The 26,840-nt window shown below is 41.3% G+C and overlaps 1 protein-coding gene and 1 non-coding gene across 2 annotated transcripts; one reads left to right on the top strand and one right to left on the bottom strand.

Moving 5' to 3' along the window:
• Window positions 1-517: 517 nt before the first annotated feature.
• On the bottom strand, window positions 518-6,536 carry L1TD1 (LINE1 type transposase domain containing 1). The gene is made up of 3 exons (XM_045546545.1): window positions 6,478-6,536; window positions 3,932-5,035; window positions 518-2,134 (listed from the first exon to the last, which is right to left on the bottom strand). Exons 2-3 carry the CDS (start codon window positions 4,928-4,930, stop codon window positions 518-520), a joined length of 2,616 nt encoding a protein of 871 aa, XP_045402501.1. The 5' UTR covers window positions 4,931-5,035; window positions 6,478-6,536.
• Window positions 5,122-5,228, top strand: LOC123636201. The gene has a single exon (XR_006734404.1). It is a non-coding gene; the product is annotated as a U6 spliceosomal RNA (small nuclear RNA).
• Window positions 6,537-26,840: the final 20,304 nt, after the last annotated feature.

The following is a 26,840-nucleotide window of genomic DNA, read 5'->3' on the forward strand; positions in this document are numbered from 1 at the left end:
GGTACAAAAATTCAGGTTATATATATTGCCCACGCCCCCCCATCCCCCCAAATCTGAGCTTCAAGCTTGTCCATTCCCCAGACAGTGCGCATCACACTCATCATGTAGGTATACACCCATCCCCTCCCCCCACCCCCCACCTCTGTCCCATACCCAATTGGTGTTATTCCCAAATGTGCACTTAGGTGATGATCACGGTATTTACAACCTTTTTAAGACTACTCAAGTACAGTAGTGAGAATAGGGGAAAGAATAGAAAAAGGAGTTTGATTTCTAACCATGAACAATCAATTGAAATAACTCACTACCTTCAGAGCAGCCTATTTTTAAAAAATTTTACCAACATCTAAGTAGTATCTGCAACCTTCTTTTCCCGCATCCCAAATTATGTTGTTAGCTATCCATCCTTCTGCACAGAGGTGTACTGTTTTATTTTCTGGTTTTACATGTTGATTTTTGGATGTGTCAGTGGGAGAAAAGCATATTATGTATATGCGCTTGTTGTCACCCTAGATTGCTAAAATATATTCTCTAGTAATTCTTTCAAAGAAGGTATACAAGAAATAGACTTTCTAAATTCCTCAATATCAAGAAATATCTTTGTTTTACCCTGAAAATCAAATGCCAATTTGGCTGGATATAGAATTCTAGGTTTAAAGCCTTTATCCTGCAGAACTTTTATGACAGAACTCCACTTACTTCTCGCATCCAGGGTGTCCAATGATAAGTCTGCTGTCAGTCTGATTCTTGTTCCTTGGTAGGTTATTTCTTTTCTCTCTTTGGAAGCCCTTAGGATTTTCTCTTTATCGTTAAAATTCCAAAATTTCACCAAGATGTGTCTAGGAGTGAGTCTCCTTCTATCAATCTTACTGGGTATTCGGTAAGCACTGATAATCTCAAGAGGTGAATCTTTCTTTAACTCTGGAAAATTTTCATCAACTATTTCCTTAATTATGTCTTCTGCTCCATTCTCATTATTATCTTTTTCTGGAATTCCTATCAAACGAATGTTGGAGCTTCTGGATCTATCCTCTATGTCTCTTAGCCTTTCTTTATGTATTATCTGTTTGGTCATTTGTATTGTATCTTTAGAGAATTCCTCAATTTGATCTTCTAGATTGTTCATTCTTTCTTCAAGTATGTCCATCCTGCTACTCAGATCATCTATTGAATTTTTAATTTCCAAGACTTCTGGATGGCAATGTTTAATATTTCCAATCTCCTCTTGTATCTCTCTGATGCTATTAATCACACTTCTTCTAAAGTTTTCTTCTGTTTCTTGTAGTAACTCTGCTTCTTTGGGTGTTAGAATTTTGTGTCTCTCTTCCTCTGTTTCCCTAAAAATTTTAGTGACTCCTGATGAAGTACCCAAATTTGTACATGGATGCTTTTTACCCTTATCATAACTTATTTCTAGTGATTTCGAGGGAGAGGCCAAGCATGAGGTCAGACAGGGTGTCTCAACTCCTTGACTTCTGGGCACAGCTGTTTCCTCTTCCTCCTGGGTTTTGTGAACCACCTGATGTTTCACCAACTTTTTCCTCTCTGAGCCCAAAACCAAACAACTAGAGGAAATTTCTTTAAGTCCTCGTGAGGCCTCTTTTTTCTCAGTCTGGAAGGTAGTCCTTACCTTTCCTATCTCAGAGTCCTTTCCTTCCTCTTCTTCCTCCTCTAGCTCAGAATCCTCTACCATGTCAATCAAAATAATCTCCAAACCATCACTGTTTATTTCCTCAGCTCCCTGCTTTGCATCTACCACAGTACAACCCTGAAAGGTTGAGTCCTGTTCCTCATATAACACTGAACTCTCTTCCCCATCCTCTTCCAACCATGAGGCCTCTTCTCCCTCCTCCTCCTCCTCCAATCCTGAGGCCCCTTCGTCCTCCTCCTCCAACCCTGAGGCCTCCTCCTCTCCCTCCATCTCTGAGGCCTCTTCATCCTCCTCTACCTCTGAAGCCTCTTCCTCCTCCAACATGGGATTTTCTTTTTCCCTCCACTCTGAAGACTCCTCCGGAATCTCCAAGTTCTTCACCTCCTCTGGCTTAGCAACTTTTACCTCTTTACTAAATAGAAAGCTCAAGCCATCACTGGTTGTTTCTCCAGCTCCATGCTTTGAGTCTACTAGACTTTTACCCTGAAAGTTAAAAAAAAAAAAGAGAGAGAAGAAAAAGTTATTTCTTTAAATCATGAGTTTTAAAGAATTAAAACTTCCAATTCACTCTCTGAATCATTTACTTAATTTTCCTTTTGGGCTAGTCAAGGGAAGCAGTGGGAGTGGAGAAGGAACAAGGAATCTGTAACTGGTTCTGCTCAATTAGTTGTAAACACCACCACTCTCTGAATTTAATATATATCTTGAAGACCTTAGCCTGCCCTTGAGTCTTTCACTTATTATTCTCTCTGTAAGAAAAAGCTCTTCATTTATGGCTGGCTGATGGCTATTTGTCCTCAACTTTTCCAACTTTCCCAGGCCAGGTTAAGTACCTCATCTGTGTAAACTTTGAAGGCAGCTACTTTCTGAGACTAAATTCTGATTCTTAAATAAAGAATGTTGCTCCAAATGTACCTTCCAATTCTAGATTCTCATTTTGCATACAGGTTACATTTGGAAATGTTGGAAGGGCGGGGAAGAGGGGTTCATTGAAAACCTGTCAAAAATATTAGCTTAAGATTTCTGGATCAAGACGATGAATTGTATACATGCATTTAACTCCCATCTCTAACACTCCTGAAGTGATAGATTAATGGAAGAAAGCCATAGGAACAAAGGAAAAGGGAAAGATGCCCAAAGCACAAAATTTTGGGAGCTGGAAAGTATAGGATAAATGTTGTATGCTTTGGAAGACCTAGGAAATTAACAACAGTAAAAAAAAAAAAAAAAAGTGAGAGGGTGCAGTGTCTCACACCCATAATCCTAGGAGGCCAAGGTGGAAAGACTGCTTGAGCTCAGGAGTTCAAGACTGCGAGCCTGAGCAAGAGAGAGACCCCCATCTCTACTAAAATAGAAAAATTAGCCAGGTGCAGTGGCCCATGCTTATAGTCCCAGCCATTTGGGAGGCTGAGGCAGGAGGAAAGCTTGATCCCAGGAGTTTGAGGTTGCAGTGCACTATGATGACACCATTGTACTCTAGCCCAGGGTGACAAGAATGAGACTCTGTCTCAAAAAAAAAAAAAGAAAAGAAAAGAAAGAAAGAAAAGTGCATGAGAAATTAACCCCGGAATGGCTAAAAACCTAAGGAATTAGCTGTAGGCAGTACCTCTAAGAGTGGTACTGAAACATAATATTAGTTTAAGCTTTAAGAAACACAAGATGGAAAACTGCCTTTTCCTTGCCCTCACAGAGGATTGGGGGCCAGAGTACAAAGGGAAGAGAAGGCCTATATTCTTCTTTTTGTTCCTAAGACAGGGTTCTCCCTCTATTGCCTGGGCTAGAGCACAGTGGTTCCATCATAGCTTGCTGTAGCCTCAAACTTCTGGGCTCAAGCAATTCTGCCTTAGCCTCCCAACTAATGAGGGCATCAGGCACAGGCCACTACAACCAGCTATTTTTCTATTTTATGTAGAGATGAGGTCTTGCTATGTTTCTCAGGCTGGTCTTTAACTCCTGGCCTCAGGCAATCTTCCGGCCTCAACCTCCCTAGTTGCTGGGATTACAGGTATGAGCCACTGCATCTGGCCTCAATTTATTTTCCTATCAATAACTAGGATATGCATAAGAACTCTGTCCCAAACAAACAACCCTAGCCCCTTCTCTTCTCTCCTATGCTTTCAATACCACCCTTTTTTAAAAACAATCTTTTAAATCATTATGTTTAATGTCATGTTTTTACTTTTAAGGAATCATTTCTTAAAAATTGATTTGACCTTCAAAATAACTGTGCCAACTATTACTTATATTTTACCCATAAGCTTTATAGATTTCTATGCTTACCAGTTTTTCTTGAATCCCATATCTTCTTCCTCCTTGATTTATTTTTTCATTTTGTGGGAGTACATCTTCCAGTAATTCTTTCATAGAAGATTTTTGGCTAATAAACTTCCTGAGGCTTTGCAGGTCTGAAAATTCCTTTATTTCACCATCACATTTAAATGCTAACTTAATTTGGCATAGAAATTTAGGCTCATAATCATTTTCTCTCAGAATATTGAAGACATTACTCCATTGCTTACTAATATCCAGTGTTGCTGACGAAAAGTCTGCTGCCAGGGTGAGTATTGCTCCTTCATCCATCAACATTTCTTCTTCTTTGGAGGCTTCTAGAATTTTCTCTGTATTCTTGAAGTTCTGAAGTTTTTTTTCCTCTTCCAATTCTTTGACTAGTTCATCTTCTCCATTTTTTCTAGTCTCTCCTTCTGTCACTTCTATATGGATATTGCAATTTCTGTATTTGTCATCTATATCACTTAAGGCTTCTTCTATACTTTCCATGATTTTGTAATTTAGTGATTCATTCTGGGATAATTTCTTACCTTCCTCACTACTGGATTCTTTAGCTTTGTCTAATTTGCTACTCAGCTCATTTACTTTTCTTTCAAAAATTAAGCTTTCAATATCCTCAACTATTTTAGAGTACTCTCCTATTTTCTCTACCAGCCCTGTTTTTTGTGAAGTTAAATCTTTTATTTGTGGCCACTCTTTCCTGCTACTGGAGTTCTTTGAATTTTTTATTATAGGTATCGCATTTTTTACTCCTAACATTTCCTGTAGATCATTTTTAAGACTTTCCCTTATCTCATCAAACATTAGGTCCTGGATTTCCGTCAAGACCTTAAACTTTTTCATAATAACTGCTGATATATCTTTGTATTTTAAATCCAATATTGGCGCTATCTCCTTATCTGTTTCTATCAGTTTCTGCTTTCTTTCCATATAGGTGGTATTTTCCTGTTCCTTTGCAAGGCTAACAATTTTTGACTCTACACTGGACATTGTGGATGTTGTCAAGGCTGGATTCTGTTTTTCTCCTGAAGAATAATTTTTGTTCTTGCAGGCCTGCTAGCCTCCAGAAATTCAACAATCTTAAAACACGTCAATCTGAAATACAAAGAAATGAATAATTGTTTACTGAGGAATTCAAGAAACTCAGTAAAAATATAAACTTGGTTAAGAAAACTATTCTGGTGCTTGCTTTGGCAGCACATACACTAAAATTAGAATGATACAGAGAGGATTAGCATGGCCCCTGCGAAATTAAAAAAAATTAACAAAGAAAAAAAAGAAAACTATTCTGTGGGGAAAAATTGAAAACATTCCCCCTAAGCACTGAAACAAGACAAGGATGCCCACTTTCACCACCCATTAAGATTCAGCATAGTATTGCAGTCCTTGCCAGAGCAATCACCAGGCAGGAGGAAAAAAGGCATCCAAATTGGAAAAATGGAAGTCAAATTATCCCTGTTCCCAGATAATATGATCTTTTTAATCTAGAAAATCCTAAAGATTCCACCAAAAACTCTTAGATTTGATAGATGAATTCAGTAAAATTTCAGGGTACAAAATCAGCGTACAGAAATCAGTAGCATTTCTATACACCAATAACAATCTAGTTGAGAAGCAAATCAAGAAGGCATCAAACCACCTTATTTAAAAAAGAAAAAGTCAAGAAAGCAGTTCCATTTACAATAGCTACAGAAAAATAAAACACCTAGGAATATATATTTAACCAAGGAGGTGAAAGATTCACTGCAAGGAAAACTGCAAAACACTGATGAAAGAAATTGAAGATAATACAAATGGAAAAATATCCCAGGTTCGTGGATCAGAAGAATTAATCATTAAAATAACCATACTGCCTAAAGTAATTTATAGCTTCAATTCAATTTCAAAATACCAACATCATTTTTCACAGAATTAAAAAAACCAATTCTAAAGTTCATATGGAACCAAAAAAGGAGCCCAAATAGCCAAAGCAATCTTGAGCAAAAAGAACAGAACCGGAGACATCACATTGCCTGACTTCAAATTATACTACAAGGCAATAATAACCAAAGCAGCATGGCACTGGCATAAAAGTAGACACATAGATCAATAGAACAGAATAGAGAATCCAGAAATGAATCCACATACTTAACAGCCAGCTGATCTTTGACAAAGTCAACAAGAACATACACTGAGTTGCACTGGAATGTTTATAGTAGCACAATTTACAATTGCAAAGATATGGAAACAAGCCAAGTGCCCATTAATGCACAAGTGGATTAATAAAATATGGTATATCTATACCATGGAGCACTACTCAGCCATAAAAAAACAAAACAAACAAAGAAAATAACAGTGAACTAATACCTCTTGTATTATCCTGAATGGAGCTGGAGCCCCATTCTTCTCAGTGAAGTATCACAAGAATGGAAAACAAACACCACACATACTCAACATTAAATTGGTACTAATCAATCCAACCTTATGTACACATATGGAAGTAACATTCATCTGGTGTCAGGTAGGTGACGGGGAGAAGAGGGGATAGGTAAACTCACAGTTAACAGGTGCTGTTTGCGCTGTCTGGGAGATGGGCACGCTTGTAGCTCTGACTTAGGCAGTGCAAAGGCAGTTTATGTAACCAAAGTGCTCGTGCCCCTGTAATACTCTGAAATTTAAAAAAATAATAAATTAAAAAAGGAAAACAAAACACACACACAAAGAACATACACTGGAGAAAGGACAACCTTTTCAATAAAGGATGCTGGGAAAATTGGATTGCCATATGCAGAAGAATAAAACCGGAGCACTATCTCTTACCATATACAAAAATCAACTCAAGATGGATTAAAGACTTGAATGTAAGACCTGAATCTACAAAAATACTAGAAACAAACCTAGGGAAAATTCTTCTGGACATTGGTCTAGGCAAAGAATTAAGATCCCAAAGGCACAAGACAGGCTGGGCATGGTGGGTCATTCCTATAATCCTAGCACTCTAAGAGGACAAAGATCACTTGAGGCTAGGAGTTCAAGAGCTTCCTGGGCAACATAGGGAGACCCCATCTCTACCAAAAAAAAAGAAAGAAAGAAAGAAAGAAAGGCAGCACAGACAACAAAAATAAACAAATGGGATTTAGTTAAACTACAAAGCTTCTGCACAGCAAAAGAATCAACAGAGTGAACAACCTGTAGAATGGGAGAAAATATTTGCAAACTATACATCTGATAGGAGATTATTATATAGAATTTACAAGAAACTCCAACAACTCAACAACAACAATAAAAATCAAATATACCCATTAAAAAGTGGGCTAAGGACACGAACAGACATTTTTCAAAAGGCAACCAAATGGCCAAGAAGCATATGAAAAAATGTTCAATATCATTAATTATCAGAGGAATGCAAATTAAACCACAATGAGATCTTACATCAATCAGAATGGCTATTATTAAAAACAAAAAATAACAGATGTTGGCAAGGATGAGGAGATAAGGGAACTCTCATACCCTATCAGTGGGAATGTAAATTAGTGCAAGCTCTATGGAAAAAAGTATGGAGAGTTCTTAAAGAACTAAAAATATTTAATAGAACTATACCATAGGATCCAGCATTCCCACTACTGGGTATCAACCCAAAAGAAAATGATACATAAAAAAGATACCTGCACCTGTGTGTTTATCACAGCACTATTCACAATAGCAAAGATATACCATCAACCTAAGTGTACATCAACAGAGGACTGGATAAAGAAAATGTGGTATGTATACACAAGAATACTTATTCAGCCACAAAAAAGAATGAAATCATGTCTCTTGCAGCAACATGGATAGAACTGAAAGCCATTTTTTTTTTTTTGGAGACAAGAGTCTTGCTCTGTTGCCCAGGCTAGAGTGCCCTGGCATCAGCCTAGCTCACAGCAACCCCAAACTCCTGAGCTCAAGCAATCCTCCTGCCTCAGCCTCCCGAGTAGCTGGGACTACAGGTGTACACCACCATACCTGGCTAATTTTTTCTATTTTCAGTTGCCCAGCTAATTTTTCTATTTTTAGTAGAGACGGGGTCTCGCTCTTGGTCAGGCTGGTCTCGAACTCCTGAGTTCAAGCGATCCTCCCGCCTCGGCCTCCCAAAGGGCTAGGATTACAGGCATGAGCTACCACGCCCACCTGAAGGCCATTATCTTAAATGAAACAGCTCAGAGACACAAAGACAAATACTGCATGTTCTCACCTAGAAGCAGGAGCTAAATAATGCACACACATGGAAACAGAGCGTGAGATGATGGAGGATGGAGACTCAGAGATGTGGGGAGGGGGGATGATGGGAGGTTGCTTGCTAGGTACAACGTACATCACTTACTGATGGATGCACTGAAGGCCCTACTTCACAATGCAGTATTATAAATGCAGCAAAAAACTAAAGGAAAAAACCCAAAACTATATTGTGTGTACTCTCTAAGAATTCAACATAAAGGGTCACTAACAAGATGGGCACATGTACACTAAGACAAGAGAAAAAAATTAGAATTCAAAATTTATACCACACAATCATTAAAACCCCATTTACATAAAGCCTTGAATGGAATAGATTAACTAAAGAACAGATAACTAAGAATGAGGGAAACTCTCTGACTTCACATACTGTTAACGTGTCTATATTCTCTGAGTACTAAATAGATTAATTATAAGAAAATCAACATTATTTTGTAAAAAAACAAACATATATGCCACACCAAATTATGAAAGTCTGAGGTAGAATCTTAGAGAAAATGGAAATTGCAGAAATTGATTATTATTTAGACTTTTTCTCAAAAGTTGTCAAGCATTCAGGCATTATTTTATAGAGTGTAAATGTTAACACACACCCTGAGGGAAGAAAAAGAACTAACTTCCACATCTCTTCCCACCTCACATTAAGAGCCATCTTTCCTTGAGGAGATTCGCTTGGGTTGTTCATTTCTGGTTTTAACCAGCACATGGTACTGCATAACTGCCTGACAGGGGTGAGAGGTGGGAAAGCACAGTACAAACACTTTGGACAACTGGGATGCCAGTTCCTCAATGTCTTCCTCTACAAGGACTAGTGAGTATTCTAGTTGCTAAAAATTGCATCACCTGCAGGGTCATCACTGCTGACAAGACCCAAATTGCTTGAATTCACAGGTATAAAAAGCAAAATCACACCCCCTTTTAAGGGGATTCAGTGACTTAAGGAGAGCATGGTAAATAATCAAAACTGGTAGGTATTTTTGAAGCAGATATATGGAAGAGAAAGGGGAAATGGCACTTGTGAGCACTAACAATAGCTTTGAGGAACAGAACCAGAAAGCCTACCACGCAGCTAATGGAAGGATAAAAAGTGCATTATGTGGTTAATAGAAAACCTCCCCAAACTTGAGTCATCTGATGATAAAAAAAAAAAATCACCAAATCTGGTGCAGAGTTAATAAAAGGTGTATATACAATAGACCCACATATATCCTAGTGACACTTCTGAGGACAGACATGAACCTTCCAAATTCCCAGACACTTGTTCACATTTACTGAGCACAGACTATATGCTAGTTACCGTGCTAGTAGCTAAAGCAAAGAATGTTGAACAGAAACAGATATGGAACCTACCCTCAAGTGGGTTAACGTCTAGGGAGAAACAAATACAAAATTGCAATTGTGCCAGCCTACAAAGTAGAGATCAAGGGGCTATACTAGGTGCCTATACTAGGTGTAATCTCACATATTCAGGGAGAGCCAGGACGGCTTCCCTGAGGAAGTGGGCAGTTGAATCTGAACGAAATGAACAGCAGCTATAGAGCAAAGAACAAAAGGAAGTGCATTGCAGGCAGAGGAAACACTGTGTCCACGGATGCAGCAAGCATTGGTGAAAGACAGGTATAGTGGAGGGGGGAGTGGGAGGGCTCTGCTTAGTGAGAGATGAATGGTGATACTTGCCATGCACCAAAATAGGTATGAATAAGAAAGAACGAGTTTTAAAGAGTACAAAGGGCCAGGCACAGAAGGGAAGGTACAAATAGGTAACACTATGAATGAAAATGGGACACAACTAAAAGGCATGGTTCAAAATTGGAAGCATTATTATTATTATTATTTTTTTTTTGAGACAGAGTCTCACTCTGTTGCCCTGAGTAGAGTGCCAGTGGTGTCAGCCTAGCTCACAGCAACCTCAAACTCCTGGATTCAAATCGATCCTCCTGCCTCAGCCTCCCAAGTAGCTGGGACTACAAGGCACTTGGCTCCCAAAGTGATAGGATTACAGGCATGATACACCATGCCCGGCCCAAAATTGGAAGCATTAAACGTTCATAATTAAATTTGAAAATTTAGAAGCAACTTTTATGTTAGTTGTACCCAAGCTCTTCTAGAGAATAGCAAAAAGAAAATATTTCATTATAAGAAGATAGATAACTTCAATAATAAACTAGGATAAGGAGAATAAATTACTAGTTTCCTCAAACTCATATAGATGCAAAATTCTTTTTTTCTTTTTTATTTTTTTGAGACAGAGTCTGACTCTGTTGCCCGGGCTAGAGTGCCGTGGCATCAGCCTAGCTCACAGCAACCTCAAACTCCTGGGCTCAAGCAATCCTTCTGCCTCAGCCTCCTGAGTAGCTGGGATTACAGGCATGTGCTACCATGCCCGGCTAACTTTTTCTATATATTTTTAGATGTTCAGCTAATTTCTTTCTATTTTTTTAGTAGGGATGGGGTCTCGCTCTTGCTCAGGCTGGTCTTGAATTCCTCAGCTCAAGCAATCCTCCCACCTCGGCCTCCCAGAGTGCTAGGATTACAGGGGTGAGGCACTGCGCCTGGCCAGATGCAAAATTCTTAAAGAAAAATCAGCAAATCAAATCCAAAAGTATTTAACAGTACATCAAGATCAAGATGAGTTTATTTAAGAATGCAAGGAGAGCCATTATGAAAAACTGTATAGTGGCAAAAAATCAAAATAGAATTACTAAATCCAGTTAAAATTACTAAATTTCCCATTTCTGGGTATATACCCCCCACCCCCCAAATGAAAGCAGTGACTCAAAACAGATATTTGTATGCCCATGTTGATAGCAGCATTATTCACAATGGCCAAAAGGTAGAACAACCCAATGCCCATCAGTGGATAAATGGGTAAACAAAATGTAGTATACACACAACGGAATATTGCTCAGCCTTTAAGGAAATTCTGACACATACTACAATCACGGATATACCTTGAAGACATATGCTAAGTGAAGTAAGCCAGACACAAAAGGAGAAATATCATATGATTCCATTTATGACGCTGTATAGTCAAATTCATAGAGACCTAAGTAAAATGGCCAGAGGCTGGGGGGATTTGGGGGGCATGAGGAGTTGTTGGGTATAAAGTTTCAGTTTGGAAACATGCACCAGTTCTGGGGATGGATGGTGCCCAGGACTGCACAGCAATGTGAAGGTACTTCATGCCACTGAACGGTACACTTAAAACCTGCTAAGATGATAAAATTCTATGTTATGTATATTTTATCACAATAATAATAAAAAGGAATGTAAGGAGAATTTAAAAGCAAATATTTTATAAATGTAATTCACTACATTAGACAATTAAAAAAGAAAACATAGTAGTTGCAAAAATGTTTAATACACTTAGCATTTATGACAAAATAATTCCCAAAATATGAGCTACAGGAGATGAAGGGAATAAATGTAGACTAAAGACCTTAAGCTAGATAAAAGGTCTAAAGAAGAAACATATAAAAATGACTACAAATAACAGAGAAGTCATCAGTATTAGTTGCACATTTCATCCCTCTTAAGAAAATCCAGCACCAGTAGTACCTGAATCTAATCAAGGACTGAAGAAGCAACCAGAAAACTCCACAGGACAGGACCATAGGAACTTCTACAGGACCTCGCCTCAGCCTCCCGAGTAGCTGGGACTACAGGCATGCGCCACCATGCCCAGCTAATTTTTTCTACATATTTTTTTAGTTGTCCAGCTAATTTCTTTCTATTTTTAGTAGAGACGGGGTCTCACTCTTGCTCAGGCTGGTCTTGAACTCCTGACCTCGAGCGATCCACCCGCCTCGGCCTCCCAGAGTGCCAGGATTACAGGTGTGAGCCACTGCGCCCGGCCTCAAGTATTTATTTCAATGACACAAGGAAGGGGCCTTCATGTGCCCCTTATTTGGATCTCGATTTGAATAAGTCAATCATAAAAGAGCAGGGAATTTTGAATATAGGCTGAGTATTAAATGATATTAAGGAATATGAATTCTATTAGCTGTGATAACATTGTATTTACTTAACAATGCCTTTATTTTATAAGAGCTGCATATGAAGCTTTTAGGGGAGAAATGCCATGTCTGGGATTTAAATACTTTAGCAAAAAAAAAAAAGACATAAGCAAAGGGGGAAAATGCTTGGTTTTGAATCTGGGTGATGAGTTCTTTCGTTTGTAAATGTTTGAAAGTGCTACTAACATTTTTTAAATTGAATGTCCTAAAGGAAAACCACTGAGCTCTCCCAGTTGAAAGAGGGCAGACTGTTCTACATGATTTACAAAAGATACTATTAAAACAAGATGACAAGATGGGCCCTGTGGCACATGCCTGTAATCCCAGCTACTTGGGAGGCTGAGGCAGGAGGATCCCTTGGAACCAAGGTTTTGGAGGCTATAGTGCACCATGATCGTGCCACTGCACTCCAGCATGGGGACAGTGAGGACCCTCTCTTTAAAAAAAGAAAGAAAAAACCGTACCAAACAGAAGTGGAAATATAAGGAAATCTTAGGAAAAAAAGACAAAGAAAGTTAAAAATAAGGGTAAAGTTGTATAGATAAATGCAGACAAAACCAAGGCACAAGGAAGGCAATACTAATTCAAGGTCAAAAGTATGAAATGAAACAAAGAATTTTTCAGTTAAGTAATAACCAATAAATATAATGTTTGTGCCCCAAAGGCAGCTAAATCAAAACCAAGAAATGGAAAGACAAAAAAGGTGAGATGAAAGCAGAAATTTAAAAGAAAGTGTAAAGAATAAAATCAAGCTAAATGAGTTTTCTTCAAGGAGAAAAAATTACAATGTGCAGTATTTTTTTAAGAGTGCAGTGGTGTCATCATAGCTCACTGCAACCTCAAACTCCTGGGCTCAAGCAATCCTTCTGCCTCAGCCTCCCAAGTAGCTGGGACTACAGGTGCCAAGCCATGGTGCCTGGCTAATTTTTCTATTTTTAGTAGAGAAGGTCTTGCTCTTGCTCAGGATGGTCTGAACTCCTGAGCTCAAGCAATCCTCCCGACTCAGCCTCCCACAGAGCTAGAATTACAAGTGTGAGCCACCACGCCCAGCCACACCACGCCCAGCCAATGTGCAAAATTAAGCATGAGAAAGGACCCAGTAAAAGGATTTTAAAAGATGGTTTGCAAATGTATGGGTACTAAGGAGAAAAACCTAGATAAAATAAATGATATCCTAGCAAAACTCTGAAATAATCAAATATTTATCCAAAAAGTAAAAACAAAAAATCCTCATCAAATCAGCAGTATAAAGAAAAATCAAGATGTTCAACATTTAAAATGCTCCCCTTCCAGAAGTTTCCATTTAAATAGCTCTGAGTTGCAAACAAAGCTAAAATGGGTAGGTAGGCACTTCAAAGAGGAAATACAATTAAATTCTAAAATAACCACACAACAATCGCTAAGGTTTCTTACATAGAGTGTATATAAATTGATAAGCTAAGATAAAAAATCTCTTAAAAAGAATGCAAGTCAATTCTTTTTTAGTAAACATGAAAAGTTGTCCAATCATAGGAGTTGGGGATATGATAAATAAAGAGACCACTTTTACCCATTTGAAGTAGGAATAGTTATAACTTTTCAGGAAATTCGAAAAGCCTATTAAAGTCAGAAATAATACATATACTCTCCTCTTGAGATTCTACCATCAGGAATGAAACCACTTGTGCTTAAGAATATGTGAACAAGTAATCCTAGCACTCTGGGAGGCCGAAGTGGAGGATCGCTCGAGGTCAGGAGTTCGAGACCAGCCTGAGCAGGAGCAAGACCCCGTCTCTACTAAAAATAGAAAGAAATTATCTGGCCAACTAAACTATATATAGAAAAAAAAAAATTAGCCGGGCATTGTGGTGCATGCCTGTAGTCCCAGCTACTCGGGAGGCTGAGGCAGAAGGATTGCTTAAGCCCAGGGGTTTGAGGTTGCTGTGAGCTAGGCTGACTCCACGGCACTCACTCTAGCCAGGGCAACAAAGTGACACTGTTTCAAAAAAAAAAAAAAAAAAGAAAGAAAAGAATATGTGAACAAAAGGTTTAGTATTGTGTTTTTTGTGACAAAAAAACACTATTTTGCATATGTATACATATATGTATTTATATACATTGGATATGTTTATGTATATATAAAACTACACTCTAGATTATATTGGACACTTAACATATTGGTTAAGTATGTCATTGATATATTACAGGGAAAAAAAGGTTGCAGAAAATGTAGGTAGTACAATTCTGTTTTTGTAAACATACACACAAAAACCACATGGACAGTAAACATGAAAAAGGTGCTCAATATTATTAGTCAAGGAATGCAAAGCAAAAAAAAAAAAAAAAAAAAAAAGAGTCTGTGTCTGAACACCCTGATTACTGACATACCGACAATGCCAGGGCAAGTATTCCCCCCCCAACCTTAAAAGTAGCCCCGGGGAATTCTGACACCACGTGGGTAAGTAGCCCTGTCATCTAGCACTGCCTATCTTGCAAAAGCCACTCTACAGTACATGACAGGTGCCCCGAGAAAAAAAGCCGGAAATTACTTGAAAGCCCACTGCTGAGGGAATAACTGAACCAAAATATGTCCAAAACATGAAATGTCACACAGCCCTTAGGAGATCCACACATACAGACTGGATTGTTACAAATGACCCATTGAAAAAAGAAAATAAGGTGAAAAGTAAATTATAAAACCATTTAAAAAAAATTTAGAAAGCCCCTGACCCAAGGAAGGAGAAGTGAACCTTCTTTATTCTCCACCCCGGCAACCATAAAAAAAAAAAAAAAAAAAGGACTTGACTTGCCTGAGCAACATGGCAAGACTCCATCTCTACAAAACAATTTAGCCAGGCTTGGTGGCCTGCACCTATAGTCCCAGCTACTGGGAAGGCTGAAGCAGGATTCCTTGAGCCCAGGAATTTGAGGCTGCAGTGCACTATGATCAAGCCGCTGCACCCCAGTCTGGGCGACAGACCTTGTCTCTAAAAATAAAAACAAAAAAAAAAATCAGGCACTTGCACGCTGTGGAGATACGACACCAAACCTTAGGTGGCCTTCGAGATTGGGTTGTAGATAATGAGGTGGGCATAGCTGCTGCAGAGGAGGGTGGAGGAGAGGGGAAAAAAAAAGAGAATGAGGTGGGGAATATTGACTGTTCAAGTTAAAGGGAAAGTCCATAATACCACCAACAAATTTAGAAAAACCCAAAACCCAAAAAACTGCGCGCACGCGAACACATACACAACACACACACACACACACACACACACACACACACAGTTAAAACCAGCAGCGGGGCTGGGCACGGTGGTTCACGCCTGTAATCCTAGCACTCTGGGAGGCCGAGACGGTGGATCCTTTGAGCTCAGGAGTTCTAGAACAACCTGAGCAAGAGCAAGACCCCATCTCTACTAAAAAAATAGAAAGAAATTATCTGGACAACTAAAAATATATATAAAATATTAGCCGGGCATGGTGGCGCATGCCTGTAGTCCCAGCTACTCGGGAGGCTGAGACAGTTGGATTGCTTGAGCCCAGGAGTTTGAGGTTGCTGTGAGCTAGGCTGACGCCACGGCACTCTAGTCCAGGCAACAGAGCGAGACTCTGTCTCAAAAAAAAAAAAAAAAAAAAACAGCCAGTTTTGAAAAGGTGAGTCACCATAAAGGAAATGCAAGTAGATAAACATATGAAAAGACAGCAGCCAGAAGGCAAGAAAATGCAAATCAACAAGCTCTTTTCCAATTGCTTAGATTAAAGGGAAATTTATCCACCCTCCCAGCCCCCAATGCCTCAGGTGTGTGAACTGCTAAACATTTCTGGCCTTCTCAACTGGTCCCAATTGCCAACAACTGCCCTCCTGTTTGTTGTAAATAGAGTAACTTCCTTAAAATATAAATCTGAACTAATCAGTGTACTGATTAAAAGCCTCCTAAATCTTCCAATCACATGTCCAAGCCCGGCCCGAAATTTGCTAAATTGGCTCCAGCCTCTGCCTCCCTCCGTAACTAGGGATTCTGACTGAACCCAGAGTGCCCGTGGACAGAATTCAGTGTCTGATATCATGAATGGGAAAAAGATATCTCTTGTCTTTAAATCTCTGAGTAGAATTTAGCATTTGATAGTTATCAAAAATAATAAATTTGAGATATGGAATGAGCTTATTAACCTATTATTTAACAAGATTGAGAGGTGGGACTAAACTATTCTTCAAGTAATGAGAGTGTAAAACTGTTTCACGATACCTGCAATAACTATAATATGAAATAAAATATCTGTGGTTTCTAGTGACAACAATCGGGCAGGTTTTGCTAATAATGGCGCCAGGTTAGGTGCGCCCAACCTGGAGTACAGCAAGACTCATTCAGTCCCAAGGGCACCTCTCCAGGTTCACTCTAAAATACCCCTCCCCACCCGCCACCAGCCCTCCATTTAACCAGCCACCAAACCACAAGACACCGAGTCTCAGCAGCTTACCCACTTCTGTGCCTTCGCGGGGAAGAGGCGCCTTCTGCAGGGCAGGACTGTAGAGTTGTGCCTCAGTGCCTAGAATTCAAGTGGAGTCCAAGGCATAGAAGTCAAAGTTTAAGGTTTAACATGTAGAAAATCACCCCAGTTTGTAGACAGGAAGAAAAGTACTTCTCTAGCTATGTGTTTGCCAGAGACCTAGGCGAGTTATTAACAGAGTCTGGGGGTACACATGGGGGGAGGGCTGCAGGGAAGGAAGGATCCACAGCTGAATTTGAGGAGAGGAGGGAAGGGACAGGGGAGAGGATGGCCGCTTCTCTGTGAGAGTTGGGGTCTGTTATCAAGACATGCTTTCCTTTTGTAATGTGAAAAAGAATCCAGCCACTTTTTCCAACAATTGAAGGGAATACACAGAAGTTATTAATTCCAAATCTATTTTCCACTCAGATAAAGAAACACTTTAGAAAAAGGGTGGAGATAAAGCTCAAGGTCCCAGAGCTCTGGAAGGAGACGCAGGTCCACCTGGCTCCAAAGCCTGCACTAGCCAAGCACCTCCTCATTGTCTTGGCTTCCTTTTCTCCTCACGGCACTGCTATTTTAACATCCCCACTTTGGGGGTAAAGGCTTAGGAAGGTCCTACACAACCGTTGAGGGACAGAGCAGGGGTTAAGGCGAGGGGGCGACCCACTCCGCGCCCCGCACACCTGGGCCAGCCTTACCTGGAGGAGAAGGAAGCCCGCCTGGAGGACCGAGAAGCCAACGAGGTCAGGAAGGAATAATTTAATTGAGGAGTGAACGGACTCACAATCTCTTGCTGGCTCCTCCCCTTGTCCTATGCATTTGGAAAGTTTCCAGGCCCAACCTCCCCTCAAATCTGCATCCCCTCGCCTCCTCCCCGGAAGTCTCCCTCCGGCCCCGGCGAGGGCTGACTTCCACGAGGGCCCCGACTGAGCGCCAAGGCCCCTCCCTGAGGCTCCGCCGAGCCTCCCCCTGAACGTGGCCCCGGCCCACCTGTGCTGACCCAGGCTCACGGCTCGGTAAAGGCGCCACTCAGCGCCTGACTGCCCAGGCCGGACCTCCAAGATCACCTCATTCGTCAACCCCACAGTTAATCCATTCCCTAGCCCTCGCTTCTGCTCTCTCTGCCCTCTCCACAGCTCCAGCTCCTTCGGAGCCCAGCATCTCTCACCTGGATCCCTGAAATAGCCACCAACTGGTCTCCTAGCCTCCTCTGGCCCCTCTGCCATCCCTCTCCCCACCTATTAACAATACTTTTCAGGCCGGCGAGGTGGCTCATGCCTGTAATCCTAGCACTCTGGGAGGCCGAGGCGGGAGGATCGCTCAAGGTCAGGAGTTCAAGACCAGCCTGAGCAAGAGCGAGACCCCGGCTCTACTAAAAATAGGAAGAAATTATATGGACAACTAAAAATATATATAGAAAAAAAATTATCCAGGCATGGTGGCACGTGCCTGTAGTCCCAGCTACCTGGGAGGCTGAGGTAGGAGGAGGATTGCTTGAGCCCAGGAGTCTGAGGTTGCTGTGAGCTAGGCTGATGCCATGGCACTTTAGCCTGGGCAACAGAGCGAGACTCTGGCTCAAAAAAAAAAAAAAAATAATAATAATAATACTTTTCAGTAGCTTCCCATTTCAGTACAGTAAATTTCTAACTCATTCCATCCTGTGTCCCCCTGCAACATTGTCTTAGTACTACTGTCCCCATAACAGAGACAGTTTCTTTTCTGTTCCTCAGAAAACACTGAGCGTCGTGCCTCAGGGCCTTTGCATTAGCTGTTTCCTTCATGAGTTATTTTCCCAGTTCTTGCAAGGTTGACTTCTTTCATCCTCGTGCTAATTCCTCTAAAAGGCCTCCCAGGCCACCCTTTCCATTTATTACAGCACCCTCTCTATTTGGTTCTCAGTTAACAGAATCCGAATTTATCTATTCAATTCTGTGTTTCCTTATTATGTTTCGCTTCTACTTCCCCACTAGGGTATAGAGTATAACCCACAAGGGCAAGAATTTTATCTTTCTTGTTTGCCAATTTATTGGTTCACTGTACCAAGAATTATGACTAGTATGTATTAGGCCCTGGTGGGTTTTTTTCCCTCTAACCTGCTTCAAGGAAAGATAGGTCCTCATGTTGAATGAAGGTATAACTGAGTAAGCAAACTCTTCTTACCAAATCAGACTCTGGTAGTACTCAGTGTCCTGCTAAACGCTTCCCAATTTTCTCCAGAATTAAGAAGAGAGGCTGGGCAGCTCAGGAAGCTGACTTGTGCCAAGACTCAAGGGTCTGGGGTGGTTCGGCTCCCCAGACCTGACTTGCAAGGCTCAGATGGAAGTTGACTTGCCCAAGGTCATACAGCTAATACACAGTGAAGCCTCAATATCTGGTAGGTAGGTGTTCGATCTTCAGTCAACAAACAGTATGTGAATAAACAAAGAGAACTTCGTCTTTTTTTTTTTTTTTTTTAATACCTTACTTCTTCCTCTTTGGCATTATTGTTTTGTGGGTTACTTTTTTTTTGGTTGGGTCTGGTTTTTGTTATAGCACAACTTCTATACTCAAATGGACAAAAGTTAGTTTCATTTACATATCTTAATATAAATTGCCTTTGAATGGGAGCTTCCTTTCCAGTGCTTTGAGGTCTACAAGACATATCTAGAAAACTTACCTTCATTCTAGAAAATGAAGACTGCTTAAATCAAATGGGGGGAAGGAGAAGGGCTTGTGGTTTTTCTTTTTGATTAATTGCTATAACACTGTCCTTTGGGCACTGAAGCTCTTGCAGGACAACTTTGATGCTATATGAATTCTGCCATTTTGCTAGCACTGATAAGGCTCTTGCGTCAACCAGTTCATTAGAACTATGAATATTAACTCCATCCTTATAATTTTTGTTACAAATCTTACAAAGTAGGGTGCTTCTGAGTATTTAGGTCCACATTCTATTTTAAGGCTGTATATTCAGTTTTCATAAATTGTCCGGCCCCTGGTGGCTGCCATCTTGTGTCGCTGTCGCTTAACACCTGATGGCTGGTCCCTTCTTCACCCCCTGTCTTGTTTTTTGAGACAAAGTCAGTCTCTCTCTCTCTCTCCCCCCCCCCCCCCAGGCTAGCGTGCAGTGGCAGGATTCATAGCTCACTGCAGCCTTGAACTCCTGGGCTCAAGAGATTCCCCACCCCCCCACCTCAGCCTCCTGAGTAGCTGGGACTCTAGGCACGTGCCACCATGCCAAGTTAAATTTTTTTTTTTTTGGTAGAGACTGGGTCTCACTAAGTTGCCTAAGCTGGTCTCAAACTCCTGGGCTCAAGCAATCCTCTTCTTGTCTTGGCCTCCCAAAATGCTGGGATTACAGATGTGAGCCGCTGTGCCCAGCCCTCTTTGGCATTATTAATAAAATTATTTAAATGAAAAACAATTAAAATCAAGTGGTAGGGGAAAAAAATCAAGATTGAATGTCAGTTACAGTTTAGGGGAAATGCATGAACTAAAATGGCTGCTAAATGACGCTGCAGGAATGCAGCCAGCAAAATTCAGAGTGCAAGAAACCATGCAGGACAAAATAGCCTGGTTTCCTTCAACAAATAAATATCAAGGGGGTAAAAAATGGGGTGTGTGTGGGAGAACCTATAGACAGTTTCAATACTTTTATCATTAAAAGAGACTTAAATAACATATCAGTTATATTAATCCAATGCTGTGGAGCCTCTTTGGATCCTGACTCAGAACAGCACACAAAACGTGATACCAAAAGGAAAATTTGATCACTAATTGGGAATTTGGTGATAGTAAGGGAATATTATTAATTTGTTTTAAGTGTAATAGGGTATTGGGATTAGATTTCTAAAAGAGTAAGACCTTCCACCCCTGTGTGTTGTAGTTTTTTGGGTGAAAAAATTTGGGCTTTGGGCTCTGAGTTTAATGGGCCAATCAAGGCCTATTTACATTAAGAGGCAGAATTGGTCAGTGGCAAAAGGAATAGGGCAGTGGGGTGGTGGCTGCCCTCAGCAGGGGTCTTCACACTGGAGCATGCAGCCTCTGGGGTAGGCTGAGGCCTTCTAGATAATCGGGCCTAGATAGTTAGTTGTTTTGTCTTGTTTTATTCTGAAGCATTTTATTCATATGTAAGCATTACATCCTAGAAAAAGAATCCCAGGGAGGAAGGGTATGGTGGCTCACACCTGTAATCCCAGCACTTTGGGAGGCTGAAGCAAGAGGGTCACTTGAGGCCAGGAGTTTGAGACCAGCCTGGGCAACACAGCAAGACCTCATCTCTACAAAAATAATAATAATAATAATTTTAAAAAATTTTGCCAGGCATGGTGGTGTGTGCCTGTAGTCCCATCTACTTGGGAGGCAGAGGCAGAAGAATCGCTTAGCCCAGGAGTTTGAGGTTGCAGTGAGATATGATCACGCCACTGCACTGCAGCTTGTTGACGGAGCAAGGCTCTGTCTCCAAAAAGAAAAGAGCAGAGCCATAAATTTGCTCTTTCCAGCAATGGTGATGGTGAATTTTCCACCACTTTACTGTAGCCTTAGACAATCTCAGTGCTGAGTCTCGTGTGCTACTGACCAGGGCGCTGCAGGAGGGTGACAGAAGAAATATTAAGGGAAAGGCAAAAGCACCATGGACCCCTACTCCACCCTGAGGCACCTTGAGGGAATCTGAGAGATTCTCTTTTCCTCCCTCCCCCTGCCTCTTTCTCCACCTTTCTTCTCCCACTTTGTGAAATGATGACTTACATCCTGGACTCTTATGGGAGCATTTCCCCCGGGTATAGAAATCTGCTGAGAAGTCCTGCCTCTGAATGGGAATCCTGATAGGGCAGCCTTGCTGAAATGCCGGGAAAATATCTAATCCCGCAAGTTTCTAATCACAGCTAAAGATCAGTCTCGAGCTCTGCCTACTCTGCTATTTCTCTCCCAAAGCTGGCAGGCACCCTGCAGGGTTCCTTTGTCACAGACATCTGAAAAGAGCTGAAAGAGCCGAAAGGAAATGTAAATCTTTCTCTTTACATCACCAGCTCACAGCCTTCAGAATTTGTCTCTGTAGCCTCGAGGTGTTCCTGAGAAGCCCGGGGACGGACAGTGGGGGGTAAACTGCAAGCGTTCGTTTCCTGTCCAGAACCATATCTCGGGGGCAAAATCACGTCCCCGGCACAGGTCTGGCTACGTTTCAGAGACAACCGAGTCTCCAGGAACAGAAGAAACGAGAAAGACGGACAAACTGATGTCTCCCGACTGCCTGCTATTTTCTGCAATTACTGTTTTCCTCTTTGTCCCCAGAAGAGCAGCAAGCCACTTGGCCTCACTGCTCGCACCCCCTTCTCTTTCTTTGAGATGCCATCTTCCTGCTCTCTCTCTCTCTTTCTGTCCTTCTGAAGGGTAAAATAAACCTTTTTACTTTGATATATCTTAAATCTTTCTCCACCTGCGCTGTGAGCACCTGCTAGGCTTTCCATCCTAACAAATCCCTAACGTGAACAGCCTGGAAGCTTCCATGAGACATATTGAAAGGGAAGGTACTTTATATCTTCAAGGCAATAAACCTGTCCTTCCACCCACCCACCCATCCATACTTCCATCCTTCCTCCCTCTCTCCCTCCTTGTTTCTGTAGGAAAAGAAAAATGTTTTTTTTCTTCAGTCTTCATAGGCATAGTTGAAATGGGCCCCTGTAACAGAAGACAGATTAACAAGACAAAAAAATACAGAAATTTATTAACATGTGTATTTCATATATACGTGGGAGACACCAGTGGGAATGAGTAGTTCTCAAAGGGCTGGCCTTGAATTCCGGCTTATACAGCACCTTCAACAAAGAACAGTACATTTTCAGGGAAGTGACAAGACAGACGGAAAAGACTTTGAGTCTCTAGGGAGGGCAACTTGGGGAAAAGTAAATAACGGGCAGACAAGGGCTAGACAGTAAAGCCTGTTAATGCAGACTCCTCAGGTACAATCTCCGGGCAGAAGAGGGTGTACAGTTGTTTTCGGTTCACCTTTGCTCTCCCTGGAGGAAGGGAGGGGCCAGATACCTTTTGTCTTTGTAAATCTGTCCTGCTTTTAGACAAATAGAGGGAGGACAGAGAGCTTCCCAGATCTGCTTCTTCCTAACTGCCCTCAGCTCAGCTTGACCAGCCTTCATATCTCCAGGCGGCTTATTCTGGTTCCTACATTCATTCATTTATGTATTTATTTATTTCTCTCTCTCTTTTTCTCTCTCCCTTTTTCCTTTCCTTTGTTTCTTCTTTCCTCTGTTGCCTCAAGTACAGTGCAGTGGCATCATCATAGCTCACAGCAACTTCAAACTCTTGGGCTCAAGTGGTCTTCCTGCCTCTGCCTCCCAACTAGCTGGGACTACAGGCAGGCGCCATGACGCCTGGCTAATTTTTCTATTTTTAGTAGAGATGGGATCCTGCCTCGGCCTCCCAGAGTGCTAGGATTACAGGCGTGTGGTTCCTACATTTCTATTGGATTTAGAATCAGAAGTGGGATAGAGAGAGGGCCTCAGGATATACATTAACAGCATTACTTGTGAAATGTGAAGTCCAACCTCTCCTAACCGAAAGTACGATTGTCTGATCGGACTTGCTTTGCCAATTAGGTTACATGGGGAACACTCTGTAAACTGCATGAACTAAATTCGTTTTTGAGAAAAAAATGTATTTAAATGTATTCATCATATAAAAAATAACTAGAAAATAAGTACTTTGGAAACTAAGCTTATGATTTGAAAAATTTTAGATGTCAACCTAAAAATGTGTTTTGTGAGGAATCTGAGCAAAAATATTTGAAAACCACTGTCCAGTAGGCCCCTACGTGGCCCAGAATGATGCTAGGGAGCTGCCTGGGAGGCAGAGGATGGGCTAGCCAGGAGGTCAAGGCAAACGGGCTGGGCCTTGTAGCGGCTCCTTGCCTGATTCTGGGCCCTCCTTGAGTCTGCCCAGCTCCTCAGCCTTGTCTGGCCTGTCAGAATATGAAGTTTTGCCTGCTTCCAGTTTGATTACCAAGTTCATAACCCTGCCACCTGCCAGGACTTGCAAGCCCGAAAGGGAGAGGCCTTCCTGGACTCGGCAGTGGAATGGACATGAGGAAGCTGAACCCCCAACAGGTCCATCGCTGCAGAATGCCCAAGAAAACCAGCCTGGAGCCGTGGCTGAGACACACCCCATGCATTTATTCTGCTTAGAATGCCCTTCTTCACTCAATACAAAGTCTTTGCTAGGTTAATCAACTCATCTGTCAAATATTGTATTATGTGCCAAACACTGTTCTTTTCAAGTCCTGCTTTGATGATACCTCCTCTAAGAAGAAGCCTTATTTGATTCTCCAGCCTGAATAAAGAACAATTCCAGCTCACAAGCCTCCTGGGACTCTTGCTGTTGAGACCCTCATCACTTTGTACAGTCCTCATTTCCCCCTTCCTTGGAATGCGATAATCCCCACTTATAAAAGAGCTGGCTTCAGGCTATTAGGCTGAAATCACCACTTTACCGGTTGTGTGACCTTGGAAAGTTAGTTAACCTCTCTGTGCTTTCATTTTTAAAATCTATAAAGTAAGCAAAATAGTACCTACTTCATAGTCTTGTTGGGAGAACTTAAAATAATTCAGTTAGTGCTTTTCACTGTACTGGGAATTCAGTAATACATGCACATTGCAACAAGTTTGTTAAATATAGAAAAATACAGAGAAGCAAAGATCATATCTAACACCTTGATGTACATTCTTTCAGATTTTTTTCTGTGTACATATGTACTTATATAAAATATGAAGTCTTGCATCTGTGAACTTTCCTTCGTTGGGAATTTTGATCAAAGTTGAGTTAAATATAAAAAACAACTGGGGCCCGGTGAGGTGGCTTATGCCTGTAATCCTAGCACTCCGGGAGGCTGAGGCAGGAGGATTGCTCAAGGTCAGGAGTTCAAGACCAGCCTGAGTAAGAGGGAGACCCCCCCCACCCCCGCCCCATCTCTACTAAAAATAGAAAGAAATTAGCTGGACAACTAAAAATATATAGAAAAAATTAGCCGGGCATGGTGGCACATGTCTGTAGTCCCAGCTACTCAGGAGGCTGAGGCAGAAGGATCGCTTAAGCCCAGGAGTTTGAGGTTGCTGTGAGCTAGGCTGACGCCATGGCACTCTAGCCTGGGTGACAGAGTGAGACTCTGTCTCAAAAAAAAAAAAAAAAAAAAAAATTCCAGAAGAATTATATGTTTTTCAAATTTTCCAAGCTGTTACAGCAAATGAAGATGAAATTTTATAAAGGCAAGTTACGTAACCTCTGTGCACCTCTGTTTCCTATAAAATGAGAAATACTATCAACCTCAGAATTGTTGATTAAATGAAGTAAAATATGCAAAATTGCTTAGACTAGTGCCTAGGGCATGGTAAGCCTTCCATAAATGTTTGCTATTAACATTATTAATAGCATCATTTGTTTAAATTTCTGCAGATTTTTTTCTCAAACAGGTCTTACCCATTTTCTTGTTAATATTATTTCTGAGTAAAATTGATTTTCATTGCTATTATGAATGGTATTTTCCCCCAGTGTATTGCTTAGAAGTAGGAAACAGCAGCTGATAGCCTACTGCTAGTAGCTCATAGCCTAGCATCTCTTGGGTAAGATGGATCTTGAAAAGAGATTCATTTTAGCACTACAATTTAATTGAAAAGGTAAACAATGCATTCTATGGAATGGCAGAAGAGGCTGCATTAGCCAAACTTGCAGGGGCCATCTGGGGAGGGTTTCTTGGAAGTTGTAATAGGGAGCTGAGTGTTGAACAAGACATTTTTCACAATTTGTAAGTGATTTGCTCCCATAACTACTTAACTCTTCCTCAGTGGAGGTGCCAAGGTGGAGGGCTCTGGGCTCTGCCTCTGTCCCCCACTGATGCCAGGTCTCAACCTAGGAGCAAAGGAAGAGAACTGGCTATGTGGGTTCAAAAGCCCAGGGAGCCTGCTGCGTCCATCTGCACCTGCTATGGGACTAGAGGCCTTCTCTCTCCTTCCTAGGGCTGCAGGCCAACTGCTGCTGTCCCTAAATTCCACGGAGACTTACCCTCTTCTAAAGAATTGTTTTATTTTGCAGTCAAAATAAAACAGGGACTGGTTAGAGCTTTCTTTCTGGGGGTGTAGAACTATTCTAGCCTAGAGGACATGTCCTAGTCTGCTAATCTTTCTCTAGAGAAGGGTGGCTTCTATGAAGTTAGGATGCCTATTTCTAGTTTTTCCTTTGCCATCATAATTTCTGGGGAGCCCCCTTCTGGACTTAGGTAGTGAGATCAAGTAATTTCTTTCGAACAAGATTTCCGTCTTTCTAGTGATACATCAATCAGGTAAATGGAAAACCTGCGCCATCTTCTGGCCATCTTGTAAGTAGCTTCCTGAAGACTCATCGTTCTTGAAGTTTTACTCTGCTTTTCTAGCTAGCTGCTGAATTGGAGGTTCTTCGAAGAACTTTGAGGGTGTGTGTATGTGTGTGTGTGTGTGTGTGTGTGTGTGTGTGTGTGTGTGTGTGTGTGTGTGTGTGTGTGTGTGTATTCATGTGTTCAATGAAGAATCATCTGAGGAACTAGATTTAAATACAGATTCTGATTTCTAAGTGTTCATCTGCCCCGATCCAGGCTTCCAGTGTAAACCATTCATGGACCATACTCTGAGAAACAGTAAAAACAATGCAGTGAAGGCCAAACCTTCATTTTTATAAAGGGAAAATCTGATCACAGAACTCCCCAGGTTGAAATATGTCAGTGACTCCCTAATGCTGAAAGGATCCTTTCTAGGCTCCTTCAAGTGGTCTAGAGGATCCGTTTTTTGTTTGTTTGTTTGCTTTTTGGGACAGACTCTCACTCTGTTGCCCAGGCTAGAGTGCCATGGTGTCAGCCTAGCTCACAGCAACCTCAAACTGCTGGGTTCAAACGATCCTCCTGCCTCAACCTCCCTAGTAGCTGGGACTACAGGCATGCACCACCATGCCCGGCTAATTTTTCTATTTTTAGTAGAGACAGGGTCTCACTCTTGCTGAGGCTGGTCTCAAACTCCTGAACTACAATGATCCTCCCACCTCAGCCCTCCAGAGTCCTAGGGTTACAGGCGTGGGCTACCTCGCCCAGCCAGCACTGTTTCTTTCTTTCTTTCTTTCTTTTTTTTTTTTTTTGAGACAGAGTCTTGCTTTGT

This window comes from Lemur catta, chromosome 3, assembly GCF_020740605.2.
Source record: "Lemur catta isolate mLemCat1 chromosome 3, mLemCat1.pri, whole genome shotgun sequence".
Taxonomy (NCBI): domain Eukaryota; kingdom Metazoa; phylum Chordata; class Mammalia; order Primates; family Lemuridae; genus Lemur; species Lemur catta.